Source organism: Conger conger, chromosome 6 (assembly GCF_963514075.1).
Source record: "Conger conger chromosome 6, fConCon1.1, whole genome shotgun sequence".
Lineage (NCBI taxonomy): Eukaryota > Metazoa > Chordata > Actinopteri > Anguilliformes > Congridae > Conger > Conger conger.
The window spans coordinates 52,644,643-52,660,822 of NC_083765.1; the positions used below are offsets into that span (position 1 = coordinate 52,644,643).

A 16,180-nucleotide genomic window follows, 5' to 3' on the forward strand; every position below is an offset into this window, starting at 1 on the left:
AGCATGCGTGTGTGTGCATGCTTGCAACACAACCCGGATACGCACGCAAATGTGACATATATTCGCAAACTGAAAGCTACGATTTAATGAGTTCAGTGGCATGTTGAGGGGAAATTTGATAATCAATGGCCTATCTAATACACTGACAACAGTAAAGGTGTCACTCTTCTGTTTTGTGACTCCTTTGATCACTTTTATGTGTTGTTGTTGTTGTTGCCTCGTGTACATCATGGTTGTCACGTGTGTTACTTTGGCTGTCTTCTCTTAAAGGCTACCAGAAGCATGTGGATCCTGGTATTTCCCCTGAATTTCAGGCAGCTGCTGTGCGATTTGGGTCTACTATGGTGCCCCCTGGTGTTTACATGAGGTTTTGTATTGCCACTTTGCTGAAATTCTATCTCCCTCAACACAAAGGCACAAGGCATGGCACTAATATAGACTACTGTCCTAGCTAGGAGTTGGTTTTGGGAAATGGAGCTCCAGAGTCTCATTATCATTATTTGTCATAGAAGTATCTGCTAACTGATCGGAACCCTGACCCAGGGAGTCAAAGAAAAAGTTAGAGCTAACATACATTTATTTGGCCACTTTAAAAGCCCCAAAACTAACAACATTTAAGAAAGATGCAAAAATGGCTCACCGTGTCTTAACATCATTAGTGTCAGCAGACTGAACAATGGGGGGACAACACACATTCAACAGATACATTTACCTGGAGTGTGGCTTTGCTTGCACGGTTTACTTGTAAACTGTCTCTTCATGTATCCTTTATCTATCCTGTAAAAAAAAAACCTTTGAGTTTGGTAGCTCTTTTTCAAGGGCAGCATGCATGAATACAGTTATGCAAGAACACATAAGACAACATTACAAATGGCAAAATATGGTAAAGTGACATGAAAACAAAAAACTAAACAAATAAACGGAAAGCGATCAAAGGTACAATAGGTAATTTCGGACTTCTAATGGTCAAGAGAGGAGTTGCAGCAACAAACGCCCTCAAACCACAACACTGTTTATGCCTCCCCTTTCTCTGTAACGCGCTGATGTTGAAACGCCATTGGCTGTGGCAATTAGAACCAATTTTCTACCAATGAGCTTGAATTATTGTACAGCTATACAATGTTTTTGTGCAGAGTGTTGGTCCATCAAGATGGACCAACACTCTGCACAAAAACATTGTACAGTGCATCCGGAAAGTATTCACAGCGCTTCACTTTTCCCACATTTTGTTATGTTACAGCCTTATTCCAAAATGGAATAAATTCATTTTTTTCCTCAAAATTCTACACACAACACCCCATAATGACAACATGAAAGAAGTTTTTTTGAAATTTTTGCAAATTTATTAAAAATAAAAAACTAAGAAATCACATGTACATAAGTATTCACAGCCTTTGCCATGAAGCTCAAAATTGAGCTCAGGTGCATCCTGTTTCCACTGATCAACCTTGAGATGTTTCTACAGTTTAATTGGAGTCCACCTGTGGAAAATTCAGTTGATTGGACATGATTTGGAAAGGCACACACCTGTCTATATAAGGTCCCACAGTTGACAGTGCATGTCGGAGCACAAACCAAGCATGAATTGTTTGTAGACTGCCGAGACAGGATTGTCTCGAGGCACAAATCTGGGGAAGGGTACAGAAAAATTTCTGCTGCTTTGAAGGTCCCAATGAGCACAGTGGCCTCCATCATCCATAAATGGAAGAAGTTCGGAACCACCAGGACTCTTCCTAGAGCTGGCCGCCCATCTAAACTGAGCAATCGGGGGAGAAGGGTCTTAGTCAGGGAGGTGACCAAGAACCCGATGGTCACTCTGTCAGAGCTCCAGCATTCCTCTGTGGAGAGAGGAGAACCTTCCAGAAGGACAACCATCTCTGCAGCAATCCACCACTCAGGCCTGTATGGTAGAGTGGCCAGACGGAAGGCACTCCTTAGTAAAAGGCACGTGGCAGCCCGCCTGGAGTTTGCCAGAAGGCACCTGAAGGACTCTCAGACCATGAGAAACAAAATTCTCTGGTCTGATGAGACAAAGATTGAACTCTTTGGCGTGAATGCCAGGCGTCATGTTTGGAGGAAACCAGGCACCACTAATCACCTGGCCAACACCATCCCTACAGTGAAGCATGGTGGTGGAAGCATCATGCTGTGGGGATGTTTTTCAGAGGCAGGAACTGGGAGACTAGTCAGGATTGAGGGAAAGATGAATGCAGCAATGTACAGAGACATCCTGGATGAAAACCTGCTCCAGAGCGCTCTTGACCTCAGACTGGGGCGACGGTTCATCTTTCAGCAGGACAACGACCCTACGCACACAGCCAAGATATCAAAGGAGTGGCTTCAGGACAACTCTGTGAATGTCCTTGAGTGGCCCAGCCAGAGCCCAGACTTGAATCTGATTGAACATCTCTGGAGAGATCTGAAAATGGCTGTGCATCAACGCTCCCCATCCAACCTGATGGAGCTTGAGAGGTGCTGCAAAGAGGAATGGGCGAAACTGCCCAAAGGCCCAAAGATAGGTGTGCCGAGCTTGTGGCATCATATTCAAAAAGACTTGAGGCTGTAATTGCTGCCAAAGGTGCATCAACAAAGTATTGAGCAAAGGCTGTGAATACTTATGTACATGTGATTTCTTAGTTTTTTTTTAAATATAAATTTGCAAAAATTTCAAAAAAAAACTTCTTTCATGTTTTTCATGTTTATTCCATTTTGGAATACGGCTGTAACATAACAAAATGTGGGAAAAGTGAAGCGCTGTGAATACTTTCCGGATGCACTGTATATATATATATATATATATATATATATATATATATATATATATATATATATATAGCCTTTTTCTATGATAGGAAGGGATTTATAATGGTCTTGTAACAATGTTTTGACACATAAATCTTACCTATTTTGCCTTTAAGTTCACCTGCCCTTTCTTGATTGAAGAAGCCATTTTTTTCTTTTTTCTTTTGCTTCAGAAACAGGACCTGTCATTACCGGGACATCATCAACTTTGACCAAAGCACTTCCCCTGCCATGCGGGTGTGTAACAGCTTCTGGAACAGAGAGGTATGTCAAAATATCTCAGAGACTCAGGATCTACCCACTGATCTACTGTTTGTAAATGTTATTTACCATTGTCATTCTGGTGTGAGCAGTCTACTCTGTAAATCCAAATTTATTTATTTTTTTTGCCAGTGCTGTCTCATCTGTTTTGATCTTGTCTTGGCTTTAACATTTAGAAGCCCGCAGAATAAAATGTTGAGTGTTCCTTAAACCCTAACTCTGGTTTAAATGAGACAAAATTGATCAAATGTACCCCGTCAAAGGAAAATGTACTCTCTTTAGAGTTTGACAAAAGGACATTTTACTGTGCACTCTGCAATGCTCTAGAACCAAAACCTGCAGACAGGCCATGATGTTGATGACCTCATAATGGGCATGGCATCACAGATCGCAGAGAGAGAAGACAATGTCATTGTGGAGGATTTGAGAGGTAATTGACTCCTTATTTTTGTCATTATTTTCCTATGTGATACACAGTATTTACTGTATCCATCATACAAAAGCTTTTTCCAAGCATTCCAAGCCCTACCTCACTGCCAACACCCAGTCATCTACTCTGGAGATTTCAACTGTCAGCACAGAAACTGGGGCTATAGGACAAGCACAGGCAATGGTGAAGCCCTCCTTTTGTAAACTGCAACCCAAACTCTCCACTGCCCAAACCAACGCACGCTCACTGCACCACCCAACCATAATCAGTCACCCAGCATTAGTGACTCCATCAATCCCAGTCCCAAGGCGGAATTTCATGAAAGCTCAAGGAAGAAACTACCAACCTACCAAGACACCGACCAAGTCCCTCAGAAGTAGACAATGAGTTCAGTGATATATATGATCAATTCTGCAAGGCCATATTGAACGTAGCCACAGCCCAGTCGCTGGCAACTAACGGACTGACAACTGCATCGGTACATCCACACGCTGACCAATATACCACCTGGCCATGATCTCCCATGAGCGCAGTGGGTTCAAATGAAGTGGGTTCAAAGGTCACTTTCGGCACTTCTTAGTAGGGCTGGGAGATTTAACAAATTACGATTTTGTGCCACATTCCGTTTAGTAATCGTTTTGTCTTCGTGTTGCAAATCCAGAGCAACCGTTTCCTTCGCAGTGCAGCACTCCGCCTGCCCCCAAGGCCCAAACACGCTGTGGCATGTGTGGTTCATCTGAGCCACTCCAGGGAGCCGGCACGTTTAATGTTTCAGTGACTATTTAAAGGCATAGCCCAGATAAAGGGAAGGTATTGTAAAACCCCACGCTAACCCAACGACGGAATTTAGCGAGGGCTGAAGGTATCAGCGTGCTCGTCCTTCTGGTGTTGCTGAAAGAATACTAATAGGGTTAAAAATTAGTGGCCCCTATGCAGACAGTCTAGATCAGCCAATAAACAAACCACGATACAAAGGCAGTAGTACCACTCTGCCTTCCGCTCTTTACTGGTCCGGGCTGACCCAGAATCTCCACAATAGGGCCAATATATTCACCTTCGTTTATCTGACTCCATTTTAGAATAATAATTTAGATTAGTTATCCATATTAGGTAGATTTCTTATTGATAATTTTGACTTGATCGCTATAGGAATCCTGTACTGAGATTTACTCTCCGAACAGCCCTCTGCTGGTACCGCCACATGTCACATCGCGCGTTATGTGCACGTCTCACGAACTGACTAGATATCTATAGTCATCACAGAGGTTGCAGGAATAGCTACTCTTGGGTATATCTGTTTACAGCCTAGGGACCCAAGCAGACCAACCTAGCTACGGCTGTGCTCGACATGAATGAACTACCACGCGGAGGCGAGGGATTTACCATCATAGGTCTACGGGTGCTATACGCCGTGATACATTAAGCGTGAATATTCATCCTCCCTAGACCAGTTCGAGGGGGTAAACCAAGCATTCCCTGTATAAAATTGAGTGTCAGTAAGCGAAACCACACCGATCAAGTTTTAACAATTTATTTTACCAGGCAGGTTACATACGTAATTACACACTAGTTCCAAATAAAAAAACATTACAATGGAAACCAAATTACGGAGTCTTAAAAGTCATACCTGGTAATAAAAGCTACATACGGGAGTCTGGCTACAGACTGAAACAATCAGAATAATACCAAACATGAATATTATCTAAACTGACTTTGTCATGAAACATCCAATGCTGTACACATCATTTAGTGACTGAGTAAAGAGGGAGAGAGCAATAAAGGGGGGTTCAGGAGAAGGTCAGGGCCTAGCAGGAAGTATTTCCTCCCAACCTCTCTGTGCCGTAAAGAATGTTGCCCCGTCGTAACGAGTTTCACGGATGGAGGCCCGAGTCTTCCCCCACAGGCTCCTGCCCGTATGGGTGCGGAGAAAGTGGGGGTTAATGGTGCATGCTCCTGGGTTAAATTACTTTACAGCCACATATTCCACAATACCAGAGGAAGCCAGCAAGCTGACCAGCCCTGAGTGATAATGCCAGATGTTAATAATTTCCACCTTACAGTATAGTACTCTTGGCTTCACGAAAACCAATCACCCAAAGTAAATACATGCAAAAACACATGTGCAAGAGTCTTGAGAAAGATGGAATATAGAAAGTTGATTGTCTAGGTTGAAAAGCACTGGGAGTTGCAAACTACGACTTCCAGTCCACCTCAAAACAGAAATGGCTTGGGGTGATGTTAGGGGTCCTTGAGGTCTGAGGGCCGCTGGTTTCCCATCCTCCCATTATTTGGAGTCAGGAGTGAAAACAGTCTGGCCACTCAGCTTATTTATCAGTCTCATAATGGCTTCCCTGACTGTCATTGGCACAACCCTGGGCCTCATGTTCACAAACACCAAAGGCAATCAAAAGCCTAGAATCAAGACTAGGTACTCAAAGCTTTCTTACGTATACCTGCAATATGGAATGACTGAATAACACCTAACTTGAGAAGCCAACTGTCCAATTACTAAATTTTTTTAATTTTGGTCCCCTAAAATGGAGGGATTAAGTATAAAAATGATCACCCAATATGGCTGTAAATACCCTCAAAGGTGACAGTTCGTGCTTTAACCTCTTATTTTAACCTCATATTGATTGTTTCATATCAAATCCAACATGCTGGAGTACAGAGCCAAAAGAACAGAAATTGTACCACTGTCCAAATAGTTACGGCCTGTACTGTATATCCATTTTACAATGGAACCACAAATGTATTATACAAATATGAGTGCCGTGTTTTACTATACATGGATGAACAGTGAGTCAAACAGTATGAGTCTGGTGTTTCAGCAAAAATACGCTTAACTTGGTTATGTTATTTACTATAATTTGTACAAATACATTTTGTCTAATCAGCATTTACATTTTGATTGTATGATTTCCAGTGAGCCGCTTGTCTCCAGTACGTTTTTATGACCTGTTTATTATTTCCCGTAATGTCGTCACCCCAGAATGGAAATGATGCACAGTCCAAGGAGTGATGAGGCGGTTTGACCACAGCCTGAGAACATATTCAACTTTGGCATTCTCTGCTGTCCTCTTCACCATCCTCTCCTCTCCCCTTTCCCTGGCCCTGTCTCCCGAATGCTCAGATTACATGTATGGTTCTTTGGCGTTCTCTCGCACCGACCTGGTGTCCCTGACCATCCAAAGGGGGAGGGACAGTGGTCTGTCCAGCTACAACCAGGCCAGGGCAGCCTTTGACCTCCCGCCAGTGAGCCGGTGGGAGGATATCAACCCCCAGCTCAACAGAAGCAGCCCTCAGGTGTGTGGGTGTTTTATTTTCCTCCCTTTACAGGCTCTTAACCTTACAGCTGATGAGAGATATGTCGGCCCAACTTTCATGGACGTGCTTTACTCATGAACTTATGGCCATTTTATCAACGAACCATTACCTATTGTACCTTTAATGCACTGAAAAGCATCATTTATGGGTGTGTGAAGTCAATATCTTGGGCCGATTCTCACTAACGCGGTCCCCCGGTTTTTTTACAAAGCTGTTCAAAGACCTGGCCGAGCTCTATGGCGATGACATCTCCAAGCTGGAGCTTTTCCCCGGGGGCCTTCTGGAGTCCTGGGGGGCCCCGGGGCCCCTGTTCTCTGCCATCATCCTGGACCAGTTGAGAAGAATCAGGGACGGAGACCGCTACTGGTTCGAGAACATGAAAAATGGGTAAAAACATCTTTCGAGAAATGGTGGAAGCCTTTGAAGCCTCCTACTATATACTGCGAGAATATCGGAATATCATTTGGCAATGGAAATTTCAGCATTAGATTAGACAATGTTCATGAGTCAATAAATAAAGGTAGCTTATTTTTATTATGAAGCTCATCCTCTGTGCACTGGCAGTGCTGAGAGGCTAGGACAGTCTGCTAACAGTCAGACTCCTTCAGTCTGCTAACAGTCAGACTCCTTTAGTCTGTTCACAGCCGGGGAGGTGGAGGACATCCGCAACACCACCTTTCAGGACGTGCTCCTGGCGGTCACTGGTGCACAGAGCGGGGACATCCAGGACAATGTGTTCCTCTGGGCGGATGGTAAATAGAGCCAGTTACCTTCATATCGATTTGCATGTCTTCAATGGCAATGGCTGATATTACCTGGAGTTGATACTACCTGGAAATAAATGTGCAGCCTATATTAACTGCAATTCTGAAAACATTTTTACTTGCTACATTTGGATTGATTAATTTTCCCAATGTTTTAGATTGCCCCTTAAGTATGACTATACACAAAAATAATTATATTGAAGAGTTTTCAATTCTAATGACAGGTGACCCCTATAACTAATCTAATGAAACCCACAGGTGACCCCTATAACTAATCTAATGAAACCCACAGGTGACCCCAATAACTAATCTAATCAAACCCCACATGTGACCCTATAACTAATCTAATCAAACCCCACAGGTGACCCCTATAACTAATCTAATCAAACCCACAGGTGACCCCTATAACTAATCTAATGAAACCCACAGGTGACCCCAATAACTAATCTAATCAAACCCCAGGTGACCCCTGTCCTCAGCCTGAGCAGGTAACTAGCGTGATGCTCCATCCCTGCACCAATGCCACTTCCCTGGACTATTTTGAAGGCAGCCAGGTGGGATTTGGTGTCACGCTTGCAGCTCTGTTCCTGTTCCCAGCAGGTTGGTCGGCTTGTTAAAATGTATTTTACTGTAAACATGTAATGTTGAAATGTTTTGATGAGGGCACCTGCAGAGTAAATAAATTAATGTGTTATGATGAGTTTTCCTGTAGTTATTACTGTTCAGACTGTAGGGAGAATGGGGGCCTTTGTTTAATTCTGTTTATCATGGTAATGAAGACTGGAAGTCAGACAGCTAGGGTGCTGGGATATCACTCAAAGTGAGAGTTAAGTGTCTCAGATGCACAGCACGACATCTTTGCCTCCTTTATAAGAGCCTTTTTTCCCTTCGCACCGAGCCGTTGGATGTAATTTCACTCTCGTTCTCTCTCCTTTGCTTCAAGTGAGTTTTCTCCTGGCCTATGTGGTGGCCTTTTGTCGCAAGTCCAAGTTCAACAGGCACCAGAGGACGCCCAGTACGACGGCTAGCGCGGGGGAGCCACCAGGTGGGTCCTTTGACTGTCACGGCAAAGAAAGAGCATCTCTGTGAAATCCTGTTTCACCGCTTGCCCCATTCATTCACACCAGACGCTGCCCTGTCTGTTCCCGGTATACTGGCACTCATTCATTCCTCCAGCCACCGCCCAACCCACCCCATACTGCTACGGCCCAGTAATGAATTCATTTATGACACACTGAATACGATACAGTCGATAAACCATATGTTTAAATGGCATGAGAGGGGCATCTTTGGTGAAACCTGTAAAACAAAAACTTCAATAACAATTTAAAATAAGAATGTCTGTGTGTCCTGACCCCCTTTTACAGGCAACACCCCTGTTTACACAAAATGGCACAATTACCGGTCTTCATGCTCTTCCTTTTGATAAATATTCCTTTTTGGTTTCTATAAAGAGCCTTTGTGTTGACATTAAGATATTGTATGATGTATTAAATCCCACAATGTGCCCACAATGTCCTAAAAGTAAGGGTAAAGTATCAACGCATGTTGTGTAAACAGGCAAGGTTTCCTGACTGCCAGCCTTATAAAATTCTTATTCTTTCGGTATGTTTCTACAACTCCACCCATACAAATAAAATGAATAATCTATCTCTCTCCCTCTCTCCCCTCTCTCTCTCTCTCCCGCTCTCTTCTTCTCTCCCTCCCTCTCTCCCTCTCTCTCTCCCTCCTTCCCTCTCCCCCTCTCTCCCCCTTGCCTCCCCCTCTCTCTCCCTCCCTCCCCCTCGCTCTCCCTCCCTCCCTCTCTCCCCCCCCAGCGTGTGAGTGGCTGGGCCCTAAGCAGCCGGAGCAGCCGGTGGGGCTGGAGGTTGACCTGCAGAACGGGAGGTTAAGGGTCACGGACAGTAACGGCTCCACGCTGCGCTCCCTCAGCCTGCCCAGCCAGGGGCACCTGGACGCCCTCCTGTCCAGCGACCGACAGCGCCGTGCTCTGCTGCTTAAGATCCCCAAAGAGTACGACTTGGTGAGTGAGGGGGGTGCGCTCATCCACATGTTAATCAGACGGCACGCGGCCCAGTTCCCCGTTTACTTGCTACTGGCCTGTCCTCTGCACTTTCCTACGACTCGTACACACAGTATAAAACTACGATTTGTACTTTTGCATCCGTAAAATGACGATTTTATTTGATTCATTTTTAAATTTTTAAATTTGTTTTTGGGGGGGGGCACTCAGGTGTTGTTTTTCAAGGACGAAAGCAAACGTTCAGATTTCCTGAGGCAGCTGGGGTCGGAGCAGCCGGGAGCGGCCGGGGTGGTGCGGGTGAGGGAGGCCAGGGAGCAGGATCTGCTGAAGGAGGCCGTGACCAGGGAGCAGAGGGCCCAGATCGTGGATACCTTCTTCAGACACACTTTCTCACAGGTCAGTTCTCGCAAACTCGCCAGACCTTCGATGGGACCTTTTAAGACTCAATCCCATTACATTACATTACAGGCATTTGGCAGATGCTCTTGTGAATCATATCCATCTTAAATGACCACAAAGATAAGATCATTTGGATCTTAAGCTGATTAGACAGACATTATTGTAACGTTTTAATCTGATTAGACGTTACAATAAAAGCAAACAACACAAGTAATAAAACAGTCCTGTGCTCCTGATGACTGCATACGTCAATAAAATAAAAATGGTTTCAAACGCTGACATAATTTCTTTATTGGAATTTTAACATTTCAACATTGTACCTACTGACAAATATGGAGAACAATTTAAAATGAGAAGCTGCAGGATTATTGGCACCCTTAATAAAAATGACGAAAAATGGTTGTCTATAATAAATATCACAGATAATAATCTACTGTATATGCAAGACTCATCATTGTTGGTTTTAACCGATTTCCCCCCCAAAATTCCCAGGTTTTTAAAAAAGGACAGTCCCCATTACAAGTCTGGTAATGGGTACATAATAATACATAAAAGGTTAAACATAACATATCAAAGACTGAGATAATTGTTTGCACAAAGCATTGAACAACGCATGCCAATAATGAGAAACCTGTTTTGTTTGGGCAATATATTTTTGTTTGAAGATTTTTTATTTTTTATTCTATTTGTATTGATAAAGCTTATATCAGTAAGTATTATTTTTTTAGTTTACAGTATTTTTTTTGTGCATATTTATCAAGGGTGCTGATCATTCTGGAGCCCGCTGTATACCGTAAATGCGAGTACAGCGAGGAATGTTCTCTGATGTTCTCTGGCCTGAGGCTCGTTGGCCTTGAGTGCCTCCGTAAAGACCGCGCCTGTGTGTGGCCCTCAGGTCCTGGAGATCGATAAGCGAGACGCCGGGGATCTGAGTGCTGTGCCCTCCAGGATCACCAGGGAGGTGCTCCAGTGCGAGCTGAGCAGGACGGAGCTGGCCGACGCCCTCGGCCTCAAGCCCGACTCCCTCTTCGTGGAGTCCATGTTCGCCCTGGCTGACAAAGACTGCAACGGCTACCTTTCCTGCCAGGAGCTTCTGGACATCGTTGTCATTTTCATGAAAGGTGAGATTCAGGGCCCTTCTCATCAGTATTCATTGTAGAGCTGGGTCAAGTAATTATTTGAAATACTTGAATTACTTGAATTATTCGAAACCAGTAAATTTCCTGTAGATGACAGTTTTAAGATGAGCATCTATTATCACCAATATTCAGCACAAAACTCATCTCGTCTTGTACTTGAACTGAATTAATTGTATTGCATGTTTTGCTTAACAGCTTTTGATCAGGGAGCTGAAGGTTCTCAGATTTTACTAGCATGTGGTAATCTAGTGCTATGGTGACATTGTATGGTACATGGTGCGGTATTTGCTCGTAAATATTCTCCCTGCACTCTGAAACTATTTTTCATTTGTTTTCCACCTTTATTTCACCCATGGGGAATGAAACAGGCTCCCCAGAAGAGAAGTCAAAGCTGATGTTTACCATGCATGATATCGATGCCAATGGGTTCCTGTCAAAAGATGAATTCTCAAGGTTACTGAGGTGAGGTTTCAGTCCCACCCATTTCATAGCCTATATATGCTGCGCTGAAAGATTGTAAAGAGAGGACCACTCTCTGTCAGTGAAAATAAGGCACCAGTATAGCTTACACATGCACATTTTTCAGACATTCATTGTAGATGACCATGGATGTGGAAACATTTTGTTTGTGCCCCATGATCATATTGATACAGTTATTATTAGTGACGGATGCATAGCTCCTGTCATAGTCTTTTGGGAGCCATTTTGATTTCTGCAATCCCCTCAAAAATGTTTGCTCTTTAGATACATTGTCATGATTACATTTTAGATTACATTTTAATCCCATGTTGCGATTCCGTCCCTGATTGTGGTACCGTTTTTTGTCAGACACAAGCAACGTGACAAACGCTGTTCGTTCAACACTGGATTCTTTCGTGCCCTTCGCTCCACACTCTTCCTCTTTTCTGCCTGTACCGCAGGTCCTTCATTGAGACCTCAAACAGCTGCCTCTCCAAGAGCCAGGCGGAGCAGGCCATCGAGGCCATGCTGACGGCGGCCGGGTTCGACGACAAAGAGCAGATCACCTGGGAGGACTTCCACTTCCTGCTGCGCGACCACGAGAAGGAGCTGCGCTTCGCTCAGCTCAACATCAAAGGCGAGCTTCGCGTCTCTCCTCGTTGTTCTCTCTCCCAACCCCTCTCCCCCACTCGTGAGGGACCACGTGCAGAGGTGGCGGTGGTGGTTCTGGCACCAAAGGGTTATTGCTGTTACTGTGACCAAATGGGTGGCAGAGCAGGGTTAAGTGGGTTTTAAATATTTAGTGGCGTGGGACATGTTGTGGTGGTGTGAAGTAGGAGCCTTCTGGGAAATCCAGCGATGCCAGCTTGACCACCTTGAAAATTGAGCTGGTCATAAGCTGGTCTAGCTGGGTATGAGCTGCTCAACCAGCATCGCCAAGCTGGTCAGGGAGCTGGTCTAGCTGGGTATGAGTTGGTCAACCACCTAGCACAGTAGCTGTTCTACCAGCTGTTTCAAAACATAGCTTGAGTTGGTCAAACCATGTCAAGCAGGGAGCTGGTTTGAACTGGTCCACCAGATAAACCAATTTGAGTTAGGAGCTCGTATAAACTGGTCCAGCAGATACTAGCTGTTTCAAAACCTAGCTTGAGCTGTTTTTTATTTCAGCAGGATATTTACATGATATCGCCTCCACTACAAACATTCTATGAAAATTCTTATTCTGTCTATCAACGCCCGTTTCTGTTTCACTCACTTTCTCTCACTTCTAGCCCACAAATGACCCCATGACCCCAATGCTCTGGTTCCTCTGCAGGGATAGAGATGCAGGGTAACAACTTCCTGCAGAGAAACCAACAGATATCCTTCATGATCAAAGAACATAACGAGTGAGTGTCTTCCTATCAAAGGAGGAGTAGGAGGGAAGGATGCTGTCCAGTGTTATGCACTAAAAACAACATGTTCAGTGTTTGGTGGCCATTGGCACTGAGGCATGTAAGCTGTTTTGGGGTTTTTTTCAGTTCCCAGACTGTAGGAGAGGCCCTGCGTAAAAGAATGGGGAAAAGGTGAGCGCAATATTCCTATTGATCTCTTTTTAATTCTGATACATTTCTATTTTGACTGAGCCGTGCATTGTCAAATCGTCCATAAAATAATTAAATATGTCGCATTTTCATAAATCACTGTGAAGCAATGGGAGCTTGGGTGTGGTCCCAGCACCATGGTTCACCTTCAGTTGATGATTATACATAACATAAACTCGCATTTCTGAGTATAGAGGGACAAACGGTGAACGCTGCTGAAAAGACCAGCTGAAGTCTAAGGTGGTTAAAGCTGTATTTTTCACACTTCTCGTTGGTCTGTTGCTGGTGAAAGCTGGTTAAGCTGGCACAGTAACTGTTGAAAACCCAGCTTAGACCAGCTTGACCAGCGTCGGCTATCTCAGGTGGAATTTTCAGGAGAGACTTCATTAATAATTCATATTCATCATCCAAAATAGAAGCTTAAGGTGGTGTCACTTAGTTCTTTTCCGTCTCTGTCTGTCTGTTATTCTGTCTCGTAGCCAGAATGGTTAGGTCACAGGGATGGTATGGGATCAGTAATGTAATGGAAACTCTGGCATTACACTTTTTTTATTTTCTCTTAGCTAAACATCTATTAGGCATGTTTAGTAATCTGGCGATGTGGCGCAGCTGAGGCTACCGCCCAGAACAGGCCCAGAACAGACGGAGACTCTTGTCTGTCAGTTCAGTCATTACCAATGTTACCAGCATTACAATATTGCCTTATCATGGACTACCCTTGACTGCTTTTACATGTATATACAGTGCAGTCCGTAATTATTTGGACACTCTGTACTCCAGCAAACACAATTCCTACACGGTTCACCCAATATGTCTGGCACCAACAATCATTCCACGGTCAAAGCCTTGACCATGTCTGCATGCTTGTATGCATTTAGTTGCTGCCACATGATTGGCTGGTTAAATATTTGCATTACCAAGCTGGTGAACAGGTCAGCCTAATAAAGTGTATAACTTCTGAATGGTGGTGCATTGATGAAAATTACTGGTCATTTTTGCATCTGTGAAATGGAAACTATGAACCAGTAATTATGAGTTCAGGCCCCTCTGCCTGTGTGAGTTTCTTTGTGGTCATGTCTGGTGTCTGCTACATCTCATCTCATGAGATAACCCCCTTCTGCAACCTGCCGCCCAAAGTCCTTTGTAAACTCAATCCCAACAATACCAGTTGTTTTTTCAGGTCAGTGGAGCCTTACAGGGCTACATGTGCAGCACCTTGACACGTGTGGTTAACATTCCATCCTTCAGTTCTGCAGCTTCACAACTCAACATTGACAAATGAGCACGTCTATCAGGCAGAATACCAAGCTTGCAAAATGTCACCGAGCTTGCTTGTCGGAAACATTTTACAATAAAGTCACATGAATTGGCAATAACATGAATGAATGATTTACAAATGCGTTAAGCATGAAATTCACTTTTCACTAGTTAATGTTAATTTGTATGACTTGTATAACTAGCTTATGTATTAGTTACATGAATAGGTATACATTGGCAAACCATAGGATGAACTTAAAATTAGTTAAGCATTAACCGATACATGAACTGGGTTTCCTCATTCCAATATGAATTGGCATGAACGAATATAGTTTTAGCTTGTATTCATGATGTACAAATACATAAACGAAGCCGAACAGCTTAACATTTCAGTAGTTGGATCATTAACGGCTTCATTAGTCCGTGCCAGTCGATGCGAGCGTGTTGTAAAGCGGTGCCTCCTCCTCTTTAGGGAGAGGTCCCCCAGCGCTCGAGTGTTCGTGCGGCCCGTGAGGGAGCGGCACAGGAGCACGTTTCAGCAGAGGGTGCAGCAGTTCAAGCGTGTCATGGAGAACTACCGCCGCCACATCGTGTGCCTGGGCGTGATCTACGGCATCACCGCCGGCGTGGCCCTGGAGAGATGCTACTGTAAGAGCCGCCGCCTCTCGCTTTCCAGATCTGCCGCATTCTGAGCGTCACATGCGGACTTACCTGTAAAACCTCCTCGTTCCTCTACGACCGACTGGCGGGGACATAACCTGTCTGAGTCGTCCCAGTTTTCCGTAAATGTAACACATTTCCCCAAGACCTACATACCAACGTGACACTTGTGATGGTGTGAATGTCCTTTTCTTAGACTATGGCGTGCAGGCTGATAACACGGGCTTCCCAGAGGCCACGGCGGTGGGCATCGTGGTCTCTCGTGGCACCGCGGCCGCCATCTCCTTCCTGTTCCCCTACATGCTGCTCACCGTCTGCCGAAACCTCATCACCCTCTGCCGCGAGACCTTCCTCAACCACTACATCCCCTTCGACGCCGCCATCGACCTCCACCGCTGGATGGCCATGACGGCCGTCATCCTGGCAGGTGCAGTACGCAGCACGGGCAGGTGCAGTTCCAGTCCTGCAGGGCCGGGGTGTACGCCGGTTTCTCTTTAAATTACAGGATCGGAATAAGGCCAATGTCTCGTATGTAAGTTAAAACATGTTCATACCAGCTTTGGTTAAGTATAGAGGGTAATATTTTTGGTAGACTTACTATCTACAATATCCATTATGCACTCTCAGTCTAAAGTGGAACTTGTGTAGCCATTGCAGTATGCTGCGTTTTTACTGAGATGCTTTGCAAATGAGTCTGACTTCAGTTTTTGTTTTTCATAGTCATTCACAGTTTGGGTCATGTGGTCAACGTCTACATCTTCTCCGTAAGCAACCTCAGCATCCTGGCCTGCCTATTCCCCAAAGTCTTTTCAAACGACGGGTATTTAAAACTCTCATTTCATTGGCAATAGTTTTGTCTTATTGAGCAAAAAAAGTAATAGAAATAAGATTTTAAAATAAAATTTGAGACTGGCTTATTTTTTGGTAGTTCTTGTTTCATATAGTGTAGTCCTAGTTTTTTGGTTTGCTGGTTTGCTTTTAATTTTGCGTATTCAATGTTTTGAGTTACATCAGTGGTGCACAACTCCGGTCCTCGAGGGCCGATCTGCGTACTGGTTTTGGTTCCAACCAATTGC

The 16,180-nt window shown here is 44.3% G+C and overlaps 1 protein-coding gene across 1 annotated transcript in view; it reads left to right on the top strand.

The window, feature by feature from the left end:
- LOC133131482 (dual oxidase 1-like) overlaps positions 1–16,180 on the top strand; it is a 36,275-nt gene that overhangs the window by 14,606 nt on the left and 5,489 nt on the right. The window contains exons 8-25 of the mRNA XM_061246859.1: positions 271–367; positions 2,976–3,066; positions 3,391–3,493; positions 6,627–6,799; positions 7,032–7,207; positions 7,454–7,572; positions 8,047–8,184; positions 8,528–8,629; positions 9,402–9,607; positions 9,818–10,003; positions 10,902–11,127; positions 11,514–11,607; positions 12,066–12,241; positions 12,920–12,992; positions 13,125–13,169; positions 14,917–15,092; positions 15,301–15,531; positions 15,825–15,924. Coding sequence (XP_061102843.1) covers positions 271–367; positions 2,976–3,066; positions 3,391–3,493; positions 6,627–6,799; positions 7,032–7,207; positions 7,454–7,572; positions 8,047–8,184; positions 8,528–8,629; positions 9,402–9,607; positions 9,818–10,003; positions 10,902–11,127; positions 11,514–11,607; positions 12,066–12,241; positions 12,920–12,992; positions 13,125–13,169; positions 14,917–15,092; positions 15,301–15,531; positions 15,825–15,924 — 2,512 coding nt within the window. The remainder of the gene's footprint in view (positions 1–270; positions 368–2,975; positions 3,067–3,390; positions 3,494–6,626; positions 6,800–7,031; positions 7,208–7,453; positions 7,573–8,046; positions 8,185–8,527; positions 8,630–9,401; positions 9,608–9,817; positions 10,004–10,901; positions 11,128–11,513; positions 11,608–12,065; positions 12,242–12,919; positions 12,993–13,124; positions 13,170–14,916; positions 15,093–15,300; positions 15,532–15,824; positions 15,925–16,180) is intronic.